The 20,827-nt window shown below is 48.3% G+C and overlaps 1 protein-coding gene across 1 annotated transcript in view; it reads left to right on the top strand.

Moving 5' to 3' along the window:
- The window catches only part of GLP2R (glucagon like peptide 2 receptor), a 40,592-nt gene extending 23,631 nt beyond the window's left edge, over positions 1 to 16,961 (top strand). Inside the window, exons 10-13 of the mRNA XM_055579636.1 lie at positions 1,858 to 1,946; positions 10,373 to 10,511; positions 15,583 to 15,624; positions 16,626 to 16,961. Coding sequence (XP_055435611.1) covers positions 1,858 to 1,946; positions 10,373 to 10,511; positions 15,583 to 15,624; positions 16,626 to 16,961 — 606 coding nt within the window. The remainder of the gene's footprint in view (positions 1 to 1,857; positions 1,947 to 10,372; positions 10,512 to 15,582; positions 15,625 to 16,625) is intronic.
- Positions 16,962 to 20,827: the final 3,866 nt, after the last annotated feature.

Raw genomic sequence — 20,827 nt, 5'->3', positions numbered from 1 at the left:
GGCCACCTGATGCGAAGAACTGACTCATTGAAAAAGACTCTGATGCTAGGAAATATTGAAGGCAGGAGGAGAAGGGGACGACAGAGGATGAGATGGTGGGATCGTATTGCTGACTCGATGGACATGAGTTTGAGTAAGCTCTGGGAGTTGGTAATGGACAGCGAAGCCTGGCGTGCTGCAGTCCATGGGGTCGCAGAGAGTCAGACATGACTAAGCAACTGAACTGAACTGAACTGAATGCATTCTGTATTGTCTAGGGCTGGAAAAAGACCTTATATGTTTGGGATCCTAAGTGTCCCACATCTGGTCACAGAATCCAACAGGAGTTGGCTTGGTTCTTCAAAAATGTCCTCTTTGAGGACCCTGGTGGCAGAGTGGAGAAGAATCCGCCCACGAATGCAGGGCACGCATGTTCAATCCCTGATCTGGGAAGAGTCCACATGCCACAGAGCAACGAAGCCCATGTACCATAACTATGGAAGCCCGCACTCTAGAGCCTGGGAGCTGCAGCTACTGAGCCCATGCGCCCTGGGGCCTGTGCACTGAGGTAGGGAAGCCACTGTGACGAGAAGCCTGCGCACCACGACACAAAGTAGCCCCCACTCAATGTGACTTGGGAAAGCCCGTACACAGTAATGGAGACCCAGTGCAGCCAAAAGAAAAAGAAACTTGTTTAAAAAAAAAAAATCCTCCTTCAGCCCCTTTCCAGATGGTGTACAGATAAGAAACCGCCCCATCCCACTGTGACTGCTGAGCCCTGAGTTCTGAGGCACCTGGATGGATGGAGGTTCTGTGGTCCACTAGGCTGGTGTTTCATTCCATGTCAGTGGTCGATGCCCATTTTCTCTTGCCTGGTCTCTGGAAGACGCAAAGAACAATGAATCAACACGTTCATCACAAACCTTCATTTCCTACGAGACAGTCCTGGTTGAAATTAATTCCCTGAAATATGTGCCTTTCCCTGTTAGGCTTACTTTGTAAGAAAAATGCTCAAGTTCAACAAGCCACTAAGCCAAGGACACAGCGTTTTCTCTTTGTGATGAAAAACAGATATCCCATTAAATGGGATAAATTACTTGGTTACACTTAGTTTGCCTTTAAGTGTTCTGTTACTAAATATTCCTTGGCTGGGAATTTCCCTTCTCCCTGTTGGCTTGCAGATTGGATACATAGCCTCTTGCCTGAAACCCTATCCTCTTAGTTTTGAGTATTGATTTTCCCCAGGCCAATAAGACAAGTAATAACAGGTACATGTTGGATTCTTCAGCTTGTGTTTCAATCTGTGGTTTGAGACAAGGACATCAGTATTGTGTTGGCTCAATGTCTATAGAGACTTTATTCCGTTAACTATAACCTGACCACCATCTCTATGGGCTCTTTCTCCATTGCATAGAGGCATTTTAAAGTCTTTTCTATTTTACTTATTTTTATTTAAAAAAATTTTTGGCAATGCCTTGTGGCATGTGGGGATCTTAGTTCCCTGACCAGGGATCGAACCTGTGTCCCATGCATTGCAAGATGGATTCTTAACCACTGGACCACCAGGAAAGTCCCTCAATAATTTTAATTAAAAATAGTAATGTAAATGTCTGTTTGCCTTTCTCAGATGGCTATTGTGGTGGGTGTCCCAGAACCAGAAGGATAAGTGACTCTTTAGAACCCTCTCCAGGCTCTCAGTTGAGATGGCCTTTGGGAGAGAGGTGATTACCCTGACTATTAAACTACCTGATTGGCTGACTGCCAACCTGCCCCATTCTATTTACATGGACAAGGATCTGATGGCCAGGTCCAGGGTGACCTTGATAGTCATAGCCACATAGAGTCCATCACTTATTTATATCTGCTTTTTTTTTCAAGGTCAATTTCTTCATCTTTCTGAAAATTCTCAAGCTTCTCATTTCTAAGCTCAAAGCTCATCAAATGTGCTTCAGAGATTATAAATACAGGTGAGTGGCCTGAGGTCAGTACCGAACAGTCAAAGTTTATTTTGACCCCTTCTGGCTATTCTGGCTAATGTCCCAGGAAGGGGGAAAATGGCATTCGTATGTTTCTCTCCTGAGATGAGGGTGTCTGCAAGAGCCCCTTGGAAAAAAGTGTCAGGGTGTCATGTAAGGCTTTTGCTAAAGATCGAGGACCTTCTGGTCCCATGAAAATGAAGTCAGTGGTGAGTAATCAAGGGCACACACATTCCCAGGAGGAAACTGTGAAAAATGCCCCCAAGAGTGGGTGGTTTACAGGGATAGGAAAGAATCACATGAAGGAGAGTTGGACAGTTGCCTTATTTGAGGTAACAGAATAAAAGACGTAGTGTAACTCAGAAGCCCCTGGAGAAGGAAATGGCAACCCACCCCAGTATCTGTGCCTGGAGAATCCCATGGACAGAGAAGCCTGGCGGGCTACAGTCCATGGGGTCACAGAGGACTCAGTCATGACATAGCAGCTCAACAACAACAACTCAGAAGAGAGTATTTGGGTATTTTTAAGACCTTGAGTCGGAGAAGGCAATGGCAACCCACTCCAGTACTCTTGCCTGGAAAATCCCATGGACGGAGGAGCCTGGTGGGCTGCAGTCCATGGGGTCGCTAGGAGTCGGACATGACTGAGCAACTTCACTTTCACTTTTCACTTTCATGCATTGGAAAAGGAAACGGCAACCCACTCCAGTGTTCTGGCCTGGGTAATCCCAGGGACGGGGGAGCCTGGTGGGCTGTGTCTCTGCGGTTGCACAGAGTCGGACACGACTGAAGCGACTTAGCAGCAGCAGCAGCAAGACCTCGAGTAATATGACCACAAACTTTTGGAGCCCAAAGAAGTACATTTTTAACACAGTCATGCTTTCTCTGGGACTTGCTTTTGCTGCATCCCTTGTTCTGCTTCCATGGTGACCGCAGTCCCGTCTCACAGTGTCAGATCATGGGTGATTACTTACCTCTGTGTTGCTGTCAATCAAATGCTGAATGAATGCGAGACAAAGGTCCCCCTCCCCTCCTCTTTTCCCAGTTATTCTACTTTCTATAGCGTTTGTGTGTTTCTTGGGGATGCAGTGTTTTAACCCAAAGTTTTGCTCAAAACTTAAGAGATTTCAGTCCACGTGGCAGACCAGGGGCAGAGATGTGCGTGAGAGTGGCTATATAGCTGGATTTCTCCCTCTAAGGCCAGAAGCCACCCTGAGCCAGGTGTGCGGGTAAGGTCGTTTTTCATTTTTCCAACAGACATTCAATGAGGGTCTGTGATGTGCCGTCCCTGTTCTTCAAGTGAAAGGAAAATAGGATGGGGACCCCATCTGTGAGGAGCGCACGTTCCAACTCACCACGGATGGGGATGTGGGTGTAGAATGAATCAGGAGGGCTGATGCTGACCTTCACCCTGGACTGACCTTGGGCAAGTCGCTTGGCCTCCCCAGGTCTGCTTTCTGGTGTGTCACCTGGGAGAGTCACCCCAGACCCATCCTCAACTTGTGACGAGGGTTAAAGGAAAGAAAGAAAGTGAAGTCGCTCAGTCATGTCCGACTCTTTGCGACCCCATGGACTGCAGCCCACCGGGCTCCTCCGTCCATGGGATTCTCCAGGCAAGAATACTGGAGTGGGATGAGGGTTAAAGGAGGTCCTAATTCAATGCAATGAATAGTATTTGCCTGGGGTTTCCAGACCCCAAATCCTATCAGCCTAACCCCCTACCCTCGGGAGTTCCAGAAGCATAAACACATACAGTTCAGGACCAGGCAAATATATACAGTTGTTGGCTCAGATATTATGCAAACCCCCATTGCCCGGGGGTACTTGAGCTGGCTCGGACCACACAGAGCTATGTGTCTTTCTGGGCGCCTCTGGCCAAGCCTCCAAGTGGCTGACGGACTCTCTGGCCCTTTTCCCAAGGCTAAGCCTCTCACCCCTCTCTGAGGGTGGAGATCCAAGGCCAAGAGCAGGGCTTCTCCCCGCTACCCTGGCTGGGTCCATTCACTGGGGAATCCTCTCACTAACCAGGCACCAGGGAAACCCAGTCACCATGAAAACCCATCAGAAGACAGCACTCCCAAGAGGCAGAAACAGGGGCAGATACGTGTCAAGGCACCACCTTTCACACAGACAGAGTGTCTAAACCCTGCCAAAGCCCACCACGGACCACTGGGCTGTCCCTGAGCTGCAGACCCTCAGTGGCCCCTATGATAGCTTTCCATCCTGGCTATGTTAAGCATCACCAGATAGCCGGCCCCAAAGCCCTCACTCATGAGCCCCTCCACTGGGTATTAGATTCACTATCAAGGGATGGAGCCCCACCACATGGACTTCTTTTGGTTGGGGGGGGGGTTTGCTGGGTCTTTGTTGTGGTGTGCAGGCTTTTGCTAGTTGGGGGCTTCTTGGGCGGGGGGCTTCTCTTGTTGTGAGCACAGGTTCTAGATTGCAACCACTGGACCACCAGTGTTCCCTGCCCATGGACTTCTTGCAGGAGAGTTCCTAGAAGATTCTGATACACAGAATACATAGACCATGGGACCAGATGCATGCAATTTTCTGGTTGGACCATGGAAAGTATGTTTCTAAGCAGCCTGACATCCTCTTTTCCAGGCTCTTCTCTAGAGTTATCCAAAACAATGGCTCTCAAACTTCTCTTATCTTTAAAAAAAAATTTACTTATTTTTATCTGTTTTCGTTGGGTCTTAGTTGTGGCACACGAATCTTTGTTACATCATATGGGATCTTCCATTGCCGCACGAGGACTCTCTAGTTGTGTCCTGTGGGCTCTAGAGCATGCAGGCTCCATAGTTGTGGTGCTTGAGCTTAGTTGCCCTGTGACATGCGGAGTCTTGGTTCCCTAACCAGGGATCGAACCCACAGCCCCTGCATGGCAAGGCAGATTCTTAACCGCTGGACTACCAGGGGAGTCCCCAGGGATCTGTCTCTTAGGCCACCTTATTTTACCACCTGGTGCAGGGAATCGTGCATTTGCCCATCTTTCTGTCTGAGCAGTGCTAACTCCCTCATTTCTAAGTTCTGGGAGGGCTGCTTCCTGTCACCCCAAGGGGTCATGAGCACACTCAGCTCATACTGCTGTCCCCCATGTTGGAAGGTCCTCCTCTTCCATGTCCTCCCTACTGGGGCCCCTGCAAGGATGAGGAGAAGAGGGTGATGAAGCCAATGCATTTTGTCCAAACTCTGGTAGGAACAGTCCGGCCTCCAACTCTCCCAGGTTTTCGAGAACTTTCAGAATGTAGTTCTCAAGATTTGGACCCCCTCCAGGAGTATATTTTAGGAAAGTTTAAATTAGACACACTTGAGACTCGCCAAAGAGGCAAGTTGCTAGGACTCCAGAACCTTCTGTAATCCTAGCCCTCATTCCCCGGCTTCCATCATTCAAGCAGTAAACTGTAACCAGCCCAGCTGCATGGTCTGGCAAAGGACAACTGAGGCAGACCTGGAGAGAGAGCAGTGTCCCTGGATTGTGGACAGACCCCAGCAGACCCTCAGCCTGGAGGGAGTTCTCTGTTCCTTGTGGTTCCCAGCATGGAGGTGACATGCTCTTCCTAGAAAAATAATCTTAACTTTTGGTGTGATGCGTGGGGCAGGATTCTTAATGAACTTATAAGGGAGAATCATGTCTTTTTTAAATTTTATTTTTATTTTATTTTTTAAAGTACATATCTTAAAAAAATATATTTATCTGTCTTTGGTTGTGATGGATCTTCGTTGCTGCGCCTGCAGATTTTCTCTAGCTGTGGAGAGTGAGGATTACCCTCTAGTTACCATGCTTGGGCTTCTCATTGCGCTGGCTTCTCTTGTTGTGGAGCACGGGCTCCAGTAGTTGCTCCATCAGTTCAGTTCAGTTCAGTCGCTCAGTCATGTCCGACTCTTTGCGACCCCATGAATCGCAGCACGCCAGGCCTCCCTGTCCATCACCAACTCCCGGAGTTCACTCAGACTCACGTCCATCGAGTCAGTGATGCCATCCAGCCATCTCATCCTCCGTCGTCCCCTTCTCTTCCTGCCCCCAATCCCTCCCAGCATCAGAGTCTTTTCCAATGAGTCAACTCTTCACATGAGGTGGCCAAAGTACTGGAGTTTCAGCTTTAGCATCATTCCTTCCAAAGAAATCCCATAGTTCAGGCTCAATAGTTGTGGTGCCCTTAGTTGCCCTGCTGCACGTGGCATCTCCCCAGACCGGTGATCAAACTGGTGTTCCTTGCATTGCAAGGCAAATTCTTAACCACAGGACCACCAGGGAAGCCCAGAACCATTTCTTAGTGAACTTATAAATGACTTTCAGAAAAATGTCACAAATGGAAGAAAAATTGATCCAAGTCACTGAGATTGTGAGCAACCTGAGGGAGAGATGGCTTCTTTAAAAATAGTGACAACTAAATGTTATTGATCATGCTTCACATATCGGGTATGGTTTAGTCTGAGGGTTGGCTCCATGTTATTTAGTCCTTAAAATGGCAATGTTGCTGCTGCTGCTGCTGCTAAGTCGCTTCAGTTGTATCCGACTCTGTGCGACCCCATAGACGGCAGCCCACCAGGATCCCCGTCCCTGGGATTCTCCAGGCAAGAACACTGGAGTGGGTTGCCATGTCCTTCTCCAATGCATGAAAGTGAAAAGTGAAAGTGAAGTCGCTCAGTCGTGTCCGACTCCTAGCGACCCCATGGACTGCAGCCTACCAGGCCCCTCCATCCATGGGAGTTTCCAGGCAAGAGTACTGGAGTGGGTTGTCATTGCCTTCTCCAATGGCAATGTTAGGAATTACTATTATTATTAATATTTTTATTATTATTTTAACATTTCATATGATAGTAGTAGTAGTATAATCCTCATTTTTACAGGGAGAGAGGTTAAATACTTTGCCCAGGGCCACATCGCTAGTAATTGGCAGTGCTGGGATTCAAACCCCGGACCCAGGTACTGTCTTCGAGTCCCACTGTCTTTGGCCCCAGCTCCTCCTTCTCCTCTCTGTACTTACTCATAAGAGTGGCTGCTGCTACTAAGTCGCTTCAGTCGTGTCTGACTCTGTGCGACCCCATAGACGGCAGCCCACCAGGCTCCTCTGTCCCTGGGATTCTCCAAGCAAGAATATTGGAGTGGGTTGCCATTTCCTTCTCCAATACATGCATGCATGCTAAGTCACTTCAGTCATGTCCAACTCTGTGTGACTCCATGGACAGCAGCCCATCAGGCTCCTCTGTCCACAGAATTCTCCAGGCAAGAATACTGGAGCGGGTTGCCATTTCTCTAGTTGAAGAGCTAACCGACTGCAATAAACTAAACCATTAAAATAAACAAATGACTGTAGATGAAAAAAGGGCATAAACACAGTTCATAAGAGGAGCTGCTATAGGTACTTATGGATTTTCATCCAAACAGAGATGTAAATAGTCTTTTGTCCAAAGAGAACTCAGAATCATATGAGGAATGGGAAATTCCTTTGGAATACACACAGAGAGATAGCAGCTAGTAAAATGACCCAAAAAGTCATTAGAAGATGATCATTCCTTAACAATTCTTCCATGCTAAGTGTGGGGACCTTGGATTGGATTTTGGAATGTGAAAAGAACGTTATTGGAAAAGCTGGTGAAAATCTGGGTAAAGTCTGGAGGATAGTTATTGGCCACGTGCCAACACTGGTTTCTTAGTGCTGCCAAAGGTCCCATCATGGGTCTGTAAGACTTAAACTTTAGGGGAAGTGAAGGTATGTGGGAATTCTCTGTGCGATCTTTGCTACTTTTCTGTAGATCGAAAAGTATTTCAAGATGAACAGTTTATTTAAAAAACATAATGTCATAGCATGGTCCTGAGAATAAGTTGATGAAAAGACATGCATGAAAGTATGTGTTATTAAAATCCAAAATAGGGACTGCCATGGTAGTCCAGTGACTAAGACTCTGAGCTCCTCATGCAGGGAGGCATGGGTGTGATCCCCGGTCTGGGAGCTTGATCCCATGTGCCACAACTAAGACTCAATACAGCTAAATAAATCTTTTTTAAAAATAACCCATAAATACATACATACATATTTTAATATTTTTATAAATAAATAAAGATTTTTTAAATAACTCAGAGCAAGGCTCAAAGACTCACACGCTTGCAAGGGCCAAACAGTCTCTTTGGGTTGGAGAAACCATGTTCCCTCTAAAGGCTGTAGATGACGATTGGCAACAAGGAATAGGGGCCCAGCCTGGCCAGATCTCCCTACTTTTCAAAAGAAGCTGAACATTTGGACCTCTTTGCTTGAAATCTCATTATTTAAGGGCGGCTCCAATAGCAAAGATCACTACCTAACATAAGCAAAAGCTGTAAGCAGGTCAAATATAACCCATGGATGCCAATTTGCCACCTCTGATTGAAGACACTCCTGGAAATTAGAGAAACAAACAAGCAAAACCCGAAACTCTTGACAGAGTTTCTGCTTGGGAACACCTTAATGTGGCTCAGCTAAGTGAGTGTGCACAGGTGGGTGTGGGAGCTCTACTAGGCGTGAGCTTGGCTCAGGAGGATCACCTAACCGGTGGCTGCATCTCAGATTCTCCACTCCTCAGTCCCGGGGCTCTGTCCTGGGACACTCAGCCCATGTGCTGGGGGTGGGGGGCGTTCCCCTCCTTGGTGACTCCTGCTCAACTCTTATTGGCGGTAGGTCGTTTTAGGGTACAAAGGTGAGGGTTTTCATTTCAATGATAACATTCAAACATAAGATTCATATAGATGCTTTCTCTTGGATAAAATTAAACCTCCCTGAAGATACTGCACATGGGGGCTGCTGACCCTCTCTGTTCCCACATCTTTTTTTTTTTTTTTTTTACTTCAAGATGCAGAATGTGGAATCTTAGTTCCCTGACCAGGGACTGAACCCCTGCAGTGGAAGTGCAGAGTCTTAACCACTGGACTGCCAGGGAAGTCCCTCCACATCTTTAACTCCATGGGGTTTTTATTCAGTGAGGAGAAAGGAACCTTCTCCTAGTCTTTAAGACAAGTGACTTGGGCAAAAAAAAACCAACAAAAAAAACCATTACATTTAAGCTTTTTTCCCCAGATGTGTATCAGATGGTAGCTTTGTTTATGCCCCAAATGTGAGTCGCCTTTGCTCATGTAGTTAGTTTGAAATTTAGAAGCTGCTCAACGGTGAAGAGAAGTTGTTTCCAAATGTGGCTGCTTGATATCCCATGAAGAGTCCTTTACAAATCCTTACTCCCTGGACCCAACCTCCAGAGATTTTGATTCAGGGGGTTGACACAGGGCCCAGGAAGCTGTATAGAGAGCCAACCTATATATATATATTTTTTTTTTTTCAAAGCTTTGTAGGAATCCTAATAGCCCATTTGGGAACCACCGGTATGCGGTACGGAATGTCTGGGTCCCAGCTGTGCATTTGCACGTGGGTGGTACAAAGGAATGTTTGTCTTTTTTGTGTAGAGTGTATACAACAGCGGTGTCCACACGGAGCTTTTTACGAGAAGGATCAGTTTCTCATTTCCTGCTGCCCTCGCTGTCAGGTTGGGAGCAGCATGGGGACAGATGATGAAATCCTGCTTGTAGTGTGCAAGGCCTGAGTGTGAGGTCAGAAGCCCTGCTTCCAGGCTGGGAGATACCACTTAGTGGCTGTGTGACCCCGGGCAAGTCATTTTCTTTCCCTTCTCTGGCTCTGTGAGGCACTGACGTTGGAAGTCCTGGATAGAGAAAGAAGTAGAGGCACTTGCTGGCCAGGCAATAGGGAACTTGTGTAATGTCCCAGGGGGACACCCATGTACGTGTAAATATATCCATCAGACAAAATGTTAAGATCTGTAGGTATATCATAATCTGTATGGGGGAATCCATTCATCCATCCTAATTCATGTTTTCTGAGCATCTTCCATGAGTCAAGTGTGGGGATGCATCTGTGAACAAGACCATACTGGCTCTTAGGGCATTCAGTGTATATGTACCCAAGGAGACAAACAGAAAAACCAACTATTTATCAATACGATTAGAGCTACACTAAAGGGCTTCCCTGGTAGCTCAGCTGGTAAAGAATCCCCCTGCAGTGCAGGAGACCCCAGTTCAATTCCTGGGTTGAGAAATTCCCCCTGGAGAAGGCATAGGCTACCCACTCTAGTATTCTTGGGCTTCCCTGGTGACTCAGATGGTAAAGAATCCGCCTACAATGCAAGAGACCTGGGTTCAATCCCTGGATTGGGAAGACCCTCTGGAGGAGGGCATGGCAACCCCACTCCAGTATTCTTGCCTGGAGAATCCCTATGGACAGAGGAGCTTGGCGGGCTACAGTCTGTGGGGTCACAAAGAGTCAGACATTACTGAACGACTAAACACAATCGGTACACAGAAAAGCAGAAAATGTTGCCTGTTCCCAGGGCGGCTTTCATGACACCTGTTCGGTTGTTACTTGCAGATTGGCCAAGTCCACACTGGTCCTCATCCCTTTATTGGGCGTTCATGACATTCTCTTCTCTTTCATCACTGATGATCAAGTTGAAGGATTTCCAAGACTTATACGACTCTTCATTCAATTGACTCTGGGCTCCTTCCATGTAAGTAGATGTCTGAACAAGGACTTCTTGCCTTTGTAGAAAGCCTAATGCCTTTTATCCAAACAGAATCAGAATTTCGAGAGCCTGCAGGTGGAAAAAGAGTTCAGGTAACGGCAGGATTGATCAGCGAGGGCTTTTCAAATTAGGAGGGTGTGGAGAGGGAAATGTTGCTTTAATCTTGCCAGCATGACTTGGTGACTACGAAAGGGAAAGTGGTTTGTTTCCTGCTCTGTAATAGTTGGTGTGACTCACAATCATTTTCTCTGCGAGTGTCAGCATGGAGTCTTTTATTAAGTGCCTATTTTTGCTGGGTTCTCCACAGAGCTTGTGCAAAATGAACAGTGAGTAGAGACCAGGAGGCTCTTGAATCTTGACAGTTATGTGGGAGCTGAATCTAGAAACAAGTGGCCAGCTGTGGTTGAGGTACCTAGGCATTTTGCTCATCCATCGCTTAAACTGTCATCCATTACTTAGTGGATTAAAATGACAGTCATGTTTATTATTTCTCATGATTCTGGGGGTCAGGAATCCAGGTAGGACATAGTAGGTCTGTTTCATCTCTCTTTCATGGGATTCATGGGCTGAACTTTCTAGATGACTTCCTCACTAACCTAGAGCCTAAGCTTTGCAGACTTGGATGGCTAAGGCTGGCTGAAGTGATTTTCTGTGCTGTGCTCAGCCATGTCTGACCCTTTGCAACCCCATGGACTGCAGCCAACCAGGTTCCTCTGTCCAGGGGATTCTCCAGGCAAGAATACTGGAGTGGACTGCCATTTCCTTCTCCAGTAGATCTTCCTGACCCAGGGATCAAACCCACGTTTCTTGCATCTCCTGCATTGGCAGGTGAATTCTTTGCCACCAGAACTGGTTTTGTTTGGGTCAAAATAAATGTCATTGAATCCTCACATTCTCACTGTGAGGGAGTGATTATTCTATTGTTTTATAGTTGAAACATCTGTGGCTCAGAGGAACTTCTGCATATGCTAACAAGTAGCAGAGATGAGATTTGCATTCAGAGATTAAGCCTTGCTTGTAACCACTGTGCAGGAGGGCTTCTCAGGTGCTCTGTGAAGGTCAGAACCAGGTTTCCTATAGCAGAGTCTCTTTTTAAATATTTATTTGTGTATTTGGCTGCACCTTGTCTTAGTTGAGGCATGCAGAATCTTCTGGTTGTGCCGTGTGAACTCTAGTTGCTGCATGTGGGACCTAGTCCCCTAACCAGGGGTTGAACCTGGATTCCCTGCATTGGGAGCATGGAGTCTTAGCCACTGGACCACCAGGGAAGTCCCTGTATCAGAGTCCTGAAGCCACTACCAGCAGACACTGTCAGGTTCTGAGAGTCTGTGGGCAGAGTGAAGAAAATGCACCTGACCACTGCATGCTCACCAGAGGCCAGGGAGACAGAGCCTGAGGTACGGTAGGATCACTGGACAATGGCTCTTTTTCCCTTCTGTTAGAGCTGAATTGCACGTAGTTTTCAACAGAGAACACACGCTGATAATTTTTTTCATTTCGAAACCATGTTTATTTCAATCTTTTTGGGGGATTTCAAAGGCTATATAGTTTAGTCATTTGGGTTTCCTATGTTGCTTGGTCTTAATCTTCTTTAAAAAGTAATCCCAAACGAGAAACGACAACAACAAAACAAAAGCCCACAGCTGTTCTGTCAGAAGTATCTGGTGCCCTTTTTTCCTTGGAGAGCTTGATCTGACCCCTCGATCAGCTGATCTCACATACCCAAAGCCAGCTGAAGATCAGACACTCATGTGGGGTCTTGTGGGTCACATTTCTGAGAAAGAACCCTAGCCTATCAAATTCTCTGGTGACTGGAAACATGTTTGGTCACCCGTTATTGTGTAACAAACCAGCCCTGATCATAGCTTGAAGCAGTAACTATGTTATTATCCTGAATGATTCTGTGAGCTGGGCTGTCAGAGCGATCCTTTTGATATATGTCATCTTTGAATGAGGCTGCAAACATCTGAAGGTTGGATTGGTCTGGAACATCCAAGACGTCTCATTCACACGCTGGATGTTGCCATGGGCTGTCGTCTGGGAGCTCCGCTGAGGATATGGATCAGAGAGCCTCCATCCTCCTCCACGTGGCTTCTCCATGTATCTTGTGTGCCTTGAAGCATGGCAGCTGGACTCCCAGAATATCCCCAGAGCAAGTGTTCTAAGAGGGAGGGCCAGAATACCCAGAATGTCACTTCCCACCACATTGTGCTCATAGAAGGAGTCACAAGGTCATCCCAGCCTCGAGGGGAGGGAAGATAAGATCCACCTCTTGATGTTCAGAGTCACATAAAGGGATGGAGAAAACATTGGGGCGGTCTCTGGAGACCAGCTACTGCACTGATCACTTGGTCCTGCAGCCCTGCTCCCCCGGAGCACTGCCGAGGAGGGTGAGGAATCAGATGGGCTCTCCAGAGAGAGACAGAAGTACACTGAGAGCCTCGTGCCAGGGCAGAGGCTGCCCTCCTGAATACCCCTGTGCTCTTCCCTCCAGGCCACTGGGCAGAGGTGGGAGCTCAGGTGAGCAGGTGCATTATCAGTGGGCTGTGTCTTAGTGGTTCCACCATAGCAATCAGCACTGGACCCAACAGTTTCCTTTTCTTACTGCTTTGGCATTCAGAAAATGAAGATCATGGCATCTGGTCCCATCACTTCATGGCAAATATGGGGAAACAGCAGAAACAGTGACAGAGTTTGTTTTTTTGGGCTCCAAAATCACTGCAGATGGTGATTGCAGCCATGAAATTAAAAGACACTTACTCCTTGGAAGGAAAGTTATGACCAACCTAGACAGCATATTAAAAAGCAGAGACATTATGCTGTCAACAAAGGTCCGTCTAGGCAAGGCTATGGTTTTTCCAGTAGTCATGTATCAATGTGAGAGTTGGACTATAAAGAAAGCTGAGTGCTGAAGAACTGATGCTTTTGAACTGTGGTGTTGGAGAAGACTCTTGAGAGTCCCTTGGACTGCAAGGAGACCCAACCAGTCCATCCTAAAGGAGATCAGTCCTGGGTGTTCATTGGAAGGACTGATGCTAAAGCTGAAACTCCAATACTTTGGCCACCTGATGCGAAGAGCTGACTCATGTGAAAAGACCCTGATGCTGGGAAAGATTTGAGGGCAGGAGAAGGGGATGACAGAGGATGAGATGGTTGGATGGCATCACTGACTCAATGGACATGGGTTTGGGTGGACTCCGGGAGTTGGTGATGGACAGGGAGGCCTGGCGTGCTATGATTCACGGGGTCACAAAGAGTCGGACACGACTGAGTGACTGAACTGAACTGCTTTGGTGGTCGGGGGGCTTCGGTCTCCCAAGGTCTTATTGCTCAGAGGATGTCACCAGCCTCCCGCTGCTCTCAGGGGATCTGTGGAGAGACCGCCACGTGGTGGTGACATATGCGGTGAGAGCCATCTGCTCGGGGGCCGAGCCCTTCACACCTGCTTCATCTAGAACAAAAATTAACCAGACTCCAGGCTGTTCCTCCAACCATGACTTGGGAACGTGAAGTGAAAGACACGCTTGTGATGTGGAATCCTATTTTAGCCAACTGATTCATGAGAGTCCCAGCACTCTGTTCTAATATCCTAGACCCAGAGGCAAATAACACCTGCCCTGCCAACTGCACAGAGCAGCTCTGACCCTCCAAGGAGACCGAGTGTGTGAGAATGGTAAACTGGTTGCACTGTGCCCCCTTTAGGAGCCCTAGAGCAGAGCCATTCTGGAGCCATGGAATAAAGGTGCCCGGGAGAAGGAGAATTCCTGGCCCCTGGGCAGAATCCAAACACGTGACTGATTGTCGTGTCAGCCCGCGTGGCGATCTCTGGCTTCCCTGAGAACGAGCATAAAAACCTACCCCCCCAGAACAACATTTTATAATTCCTTTTCAAGTCTAGCTCCGTTCCCAGCACCAAACCTCCCACCCTAGCAACAGCAGATGAGAGAAATGTTATCAAGAGGGATGGAAGAGTCAGCCTACACCATGACCTTCATTCTCTGGAAATGTGTCCTTTGCTTGTGAGTCCTGGCATTTTTATGATGTTCTTCCCATAAACACTCAAGCCCTTGGGTCCTGCACACATATGGAGCTCCAGTGTATCAGACACACAGTCTAAGTCCCAGAGACCCTCGTGTCTCAGGGAAAGCCATAGCAGTATCGCTGAAACCCATCTCTTGACAATCTCCAGCCTCAACTTTTCTCTGTGTTGGCCTTATCCTCAGATGGGGTCACTCTGTGTGGCTGGGAGAGATACCCTTGAGTGTCTCCAGACTGACTTTGACTCTGAAGTTGGCTAATGCAGGGAACAGACGAAGCCTTCTTTGTTAGTGAAAAGAATTGTGATTGGCCCTGCTAGGGTCACATGGCCATTTGAGCAGCTTATGGTGGTGATAGCTTTCCTAGAACATGAGGACCGCATGATTGACAGCCCTGCCAGAAGCCCAGGGAGTGGGGGAGGGTCAGGAAAGGATGCAAGCCAGGCAAAAAAACAAAAATAGTTTAATTGCCCACTATGGACAAGTAGAAATGGGACATTTACCTTTTTCAGTATTTGTATAATTGAATAAATGATGTTGGGCTTCCCCTGGTGACTCAGATGGTAAAGAAACTGCCTGCAATGCAGGAGACCTGGGATTGATCCCTGGGTCAGGAAGATCCCCTGGAGAAGGGAATGACAATCCACTCCAGTATTCTTGCCTGGAGACTCCCATGGACAGAAGAGCCTGGCAGGCTACAGTCCATGGGTTTGCAAAAAGTCGGACACGACTGAACAACTAACACACACACACGCACATCATTGACCTATGACCACCTAAGCAAATGCCTTGGCTGATATGGGTGGTGGGTGTCAAAGAAAGAAGAGACCCCATGGAAATCCGAGTTAACGTCACCAGTACATACTAACTAGACTAACTCTAGTTAGCACAAGCAAGTAGCTCTGCCTGCCTCTTGTAGAAGCTGCTGAGACTAGGGCTGGCCTGCGGACGTTCCAAGTGACCCTCAGACACATCTTCTACTGAGTAGAGCTTCACACCACCTCTTCCTTTCATTCCAGGGGCTACTGGTGGCCTCGCAGTATTGCTTTGCTAATGGAGAGGTAAGTTTTCCGTGCTGACTTATAGCTTCCTGCGAGGCTGGGGCTGGCATCCTGCTGCCCCCTGGAGGGTTCAGTTTATATGACGGTGCCATGGGGAGATATGCAGTGACCAGCATGTGTTGGGACAAATGGGCACCTAGGGTGTCCAGTGGAGAGAAGAGGCAGCTGAGACTCCGGGGACAAGGGGCTGGGGTGAGTTTTCTTTACAGAACCCAACCATGGTCCCACTGGAGCTATGCCAACCAGGAGGATCAAAGTGTGATAGAGGGAACCAGCTGCAAGTCTAGAGTTCAAAAATTCGCATCAAGCCCTGAAGACTCACCCGCTTAGGAGCTCTGTGTTAGGTCACCATGGCTCTTGGAACCTCAGTCTGTAAATGGGAGTAGCAACAGTCCCTGCCCTGCGGTGTTACCCTGGGGTGTGGGTGGTAAAGGTTCTCTGCCTCGTAACAATGGTTACATTTATTATTGTTGCAGAGCCCCAGTCAGCTCTCTGCTCACTTGGAATGAGGCTTGAAAGGGGGAAGGGCCCAGGCTGGAGCATTTTGCTCCTGACTTAGGAGCCCGTGGGATTTCTAGCTCCCTTTCATCCTCCCCTCTCCCCACCCCAGGTTTAAACATTGATCTCTGCCTCCTTCCACTAGAATGTAAGCTGCTTGACAGCAAAACCTCGTCTGTCTTGCTCACTGCTGCCTTTTCTGTATCTTCACACAGGGACCCTTGATTCATCAGGCAGGCCTCAAATGCCACCTTGACAGAGTCCTTTTCTAAACACTGTGTCTCATATTTTTTTGCCTCCTCCCATGGTCCTGCTTAACAGCCTCGGGTGTCCAACCCTCTGCTCTGCGCAAATGTGTCTGTTTGCGTCTCTGCTCCTTTCCCCTAGTGAGAACGCAAGTTTCCGGAGGATGGTTCTGAGCAGCCACTCAACACGCATTTGCTGAGTGGATGCAGGATTCAATGATTCCCGGGCAGTAACCTTACTCTCTTCTCACCTGGCAGGTGAAGGCTGAGCTGCGAAAACAGTGGGCCCGCTTCTTGCTAGCCCGCCACTCAGGCTGCAGAGCCTGGGTCCTGGGGAAGAACTTCCGATTCCTGGGGAAATGTCCCAAGAAGCTCTCGGAGGGGACCAACTCCGGGTCGCTGCAGAAAGCGCGGCCCTGGCCTGGTGGTGGGCGGCTCCTGCACTTGACCAGGGAGGGCCTAGGGGTGGCGGGCACCCCGCCTCGTCAAGGCCACGCAGCCTGGCCCCGCGGCAGCAGCCTGTCGGAGAGCAGCGAGGGCTACTTCACCCTGGTGCACACCATGGAGGAGATCTTCAAGGAGAGTGAGATCTAGGCAGGAGCCCACTGCACCGGTTCCCGCAGACTCCTGAGCACTTGAAGGAGGCGGCGGCCAAGCTGGATGATGCAGGGTGAGCATCGTTCTGGCACACCCGGCTCTCTCCAACGCCACGACTCTTTCCAGGCTTTCCCTGCTCCGTAGACAGAGGCTGCATACCCTCACCACTTCTGCCTGCCCTTGTCATCCTCCTCACCCCTGCAGGTGTGTTTTCCAGAATGACCACTAGCCTCCCGGGCTGGCCCTAAATTCGAGTGACTGGAGCCTGAGGACTCAGAGAGATGTCTGCTCTGAAACAGAGGCCAGCGCTCACCAGGTGTCCATCTGAAGTCGGGAGCAGGGTGTCCCAGGACCACCTGCCAAGCGTTTCACATGCAGAGTCTGACTCATTCATGGCAAAGATACTGAGAGAGCACACCTGAGCACGTAGATGGCCGGTGATGGGACTTGTATAACAAGCGCCCAGGCAATTCTTACACAAGCCTACATTTTGAAAATCCAGGGCAGGATGTGCTGGAACTAGAAGCCCCTCTGAGCTGGCCGCTGGTCCAGGGAGGCATGCGGCGTTCTGCATTCAGCGGTTAGGCTGTGACCTGCCTGCCCTCCTTCTCTGACAGTGCGGATCCCACTCCATGGAAGTTCTGTCTGACCCGAGACAAGCTCATCCTTCCTTGGAGTGTTGGCCCCAGCTCCCACGGCCCCTCTGAAAGTTGCCATTGGTTGTTTTCTCACCCTTCTGGCTCCATTTGCCTTTCTGAGTTTGACTTCTTCAAGCCTGACTTGTCTACTGTTCTCTTGGAGCCTGAGTCCTCAGGCTCCAGTCACTCGAATTTAGGGCCAGCCCGGGAGGCTAGTGGTCATTCTGGAAAACACACCTGCAGGGGTGAGGAGGATGACAAGGGCAGGCAGAAGTGGTGAGGGTATGCAGCCTCTGTCTACGGAGCAGGGAAAGCCTGGAAAGAGTCGTGGCGTTGGAGAGAGCCGGGTGTGCCAGAACGATGCTCACCCTGCATCGTCCAGCTTGGCCGCTGCCTCCTTCAAGTGCTCAGTTCTCATGTTTGGTTTGCCATCAGTGGCTGTACCTGCTTCCCTGGGGGGTTTACCCACTGCTCTCCCTGACCTAAGTCCCCACTAATAAGAATTCTACTCCTCCTATGGAAATTGATGCTAAGACCCGGAGGGTACCCAGCTGAATGAGAGGACTATGGGTGATCTGGATGTGTCAAGGTGGTACTGAGGGGGGCCAGGGCTAGGGAACCCAGTCTGCCGATGGGGAATGAGTTGTGCTGCAGGCCCTGAGTGGAGGATGTTTCTGGAGGCAGAGGAGGGCCCAGGCTTAGGGACAAGTTCAGTGACTGAAACTGTAAGGCGAGAGGCTGAGGGAAGGTCAAAGGAGGAATGCTCTATGGAAATAGGGTTTCGGTGTTCAGGAGTGTTGCTTTTATTATATGTGAACTGTACATGAGTGGGTGGGCGGGATATATTGCTGTGGGGCCTGCCTTATTTTAGGGGTATGGGAGGTATGATGCTTATCAAGTATGGTTGCCAGATTCAGCAGTTAAAAATACACAATCCTCAATTAAATTTGAATTTTGGATCAATGAATAATAGTATTATCTAAGTATATCCCATGGGATATATTTTATGTGAAATTCAAGTCTAATTGTACATCTGGTACATCACCTGGCAACTCCATTGTCAAGGACACTTGGCATCAGGACAGGGACCAGGGAGAGGCAAGTGAGGAACTCAGTTCAGGTGCAAAATTGAAGAGAGTACTAAAAATGAAAACAAAAACAAAACTCCACAACCATCAAGTACTATTTTAATGCAATAAAAAAGCAACGATGATTCCGTGAGCTACAGCCCATGGACCATTCATAAAAATGATATTTTATTGGAACCAGGCCACGATGAAGGTGGAGTAAGTGGGACCATGAGATATAAACGCAGGGTCTGGTCCTGACTTTAAAAATTTTTGAGAAACTTCCCCAGTGGTCCAGTGGTTAAGACTCCACGCTTCCACTGTAGGGCGTGTGGGCTCTATCCTGGTTGGGGAACTAAGACCCTACATGATGCAGAATGCAGCCAGAAAAAATTTTTGAATATTTTGCTCTTAATGGACATTTTAACATTAATTTTTATTTTAAAATGATTACATCAAAGTATTATTTATCTCGATTACTGAGCTTTCGGTCACCCACCTTACATTTTGCATCTGCAGTGCCCATCTTCCCCTCCCCCCAGGCCTGGCTCTGCTCTGCACCAGGGGAAACTGAAGCATTGACCTTAGGCAGGTACATAGCCAGGCAAAGGTTTCCTTTTTGTGTCCAGATTATCCACAATTCAATCATTAAGATATATGCCCTAGTTTTTTCATTCTGTAAAAGTCTCTTCTGTTTCTCACTGGCTTATTAGCACCTAGAAAGCTGGGCTGTGTGAATTCCTAGCTGGTTCCCAGCATAGCTGGTTGAGAACAGGTTCAGAACACATCCATCAAAGGAAACAAAGAAATGTCTCGGGAGCACTGGATGCTATTGAGAGTCAGTTATTCAGGGCCCAGCCATTTATAAAAGGGACTTTCAAAAAAGTGTTTGTAAATAAGTCCTCCCCACTCACTCCAGAAATGGGGTGCCACACACACACAGACTGCTTGCTTTTGTTCTGCTAATGATTAAAATAAGTTTTTAAATTGGATTTGTGTTTTGTCTATTCTTTTCCATTGGTTTCTCACTGGAGCTGAAGGTTTCCACCCCTGGAGAACCTGCTGTACTGCTCCTGGCCAGGAATGGGGAAAAGAGCTGCGGTAATAAGCCTGGGGATAATAAGCCTGGGTGGTCCACTGTCTCAGGGACCAAGAGGAGTGGACAGAGGGGTAGGGGAGAGAAGTAGAGGTCAGATGTCAAAAGAGTAGAAGGCAGGTGTCTGCCTTCTTCTAGATTGCTCCCTAGATCATTCACTTTGCTGTTGTTTTAAAGATCCTGCCTAGGGATTACCCTGGTGGTCGAGTGAAGAATCCACCTGCCAGTGCAGGGGACACGGGTTTGATCCCTGGTCCCAGAAGATTCCACATGCAGAGGGGAAAATAGGCCTGGGCATCACAACTACTGAGGGTGCCCTAGAGTCTGTGCTCCACAAGAGAAGCCCTCCCCCAGCAATGATGAGCAGCCCCTGCTTGCTGCAACTAGAGAAAGCCTGTGCACAGAAATGAAGACCCAGCACAGCCTAAATTAAAAAAAAAAAAAAAATCCCACCTAGTGGGTCTCTATTCTGGCTTTGCAATTACTGGAACATTGCAATTCTAGAAACATTGATGGCTAGTGAGCCCAGAAGGCACACCAGCAGCCCAGCACACAGCTTGGGAAAGAGCACTGGAGTGAGGCCTTGAGCCCTTTGCTTCTTTCCCTAGGCCACCCTGGGCCTTTCTTCTCCCCCTGAGATGGCTCCTGGCTGGCCTCTATGTCTGATACTGGAGGGGCATCTTGGGCAGCTGGCTTCTCTCCTCCTGCCAAAACTGCTGGACTAGATGCTGTATAGCCATTCCCACTTCCAGCTCTGATGCTGTGCGATCCCAGAATTCTCTGTCCTATCAGGTCCAGGTAAAAACTATTGAGGCATTCTGGTGTAATCAAAGGAACTCTGGTTCGAGTACTAACCCTACTCTTACTTTATGGCCTCAGTGTCTGTCCTCATCCATACTCTGGGGATATTAATAATAACACCTCCATCAATGAAATAATGCCCAGTATCCAGCAGAATGGCTGGCTTATAGGAAACACTGCATACTTAAGTATTACGATGACTCTCAAGGCTGTCCTCCACAAAGAGCAGCACTTTCTGGTGGCGGTGAGTGAGCCTTTGCT

Source organism: Bubalus kerabau, chromosome 4, assembly GCF_029407905.1.
Source record: "Bubalus kerabau isolate K-KA32 ecotype Philippines breed swamp buffalo chromosome 4, PCC_UOA_SB_1v2, whole genome shotgun sequence".
Taxonomy (NCBI): domain Eukaryota; kingdom Metazoa; phylum Chordata; class Mammalia; order Artiodactyla; family Bovidae; genus Bubalus; species Bubalus kerabau.
The sequence above is the reverse complement of the archived record's forward strand: the minus strand, read 5'-3'. Positions and strand labels throughout refer to the sequence as shown.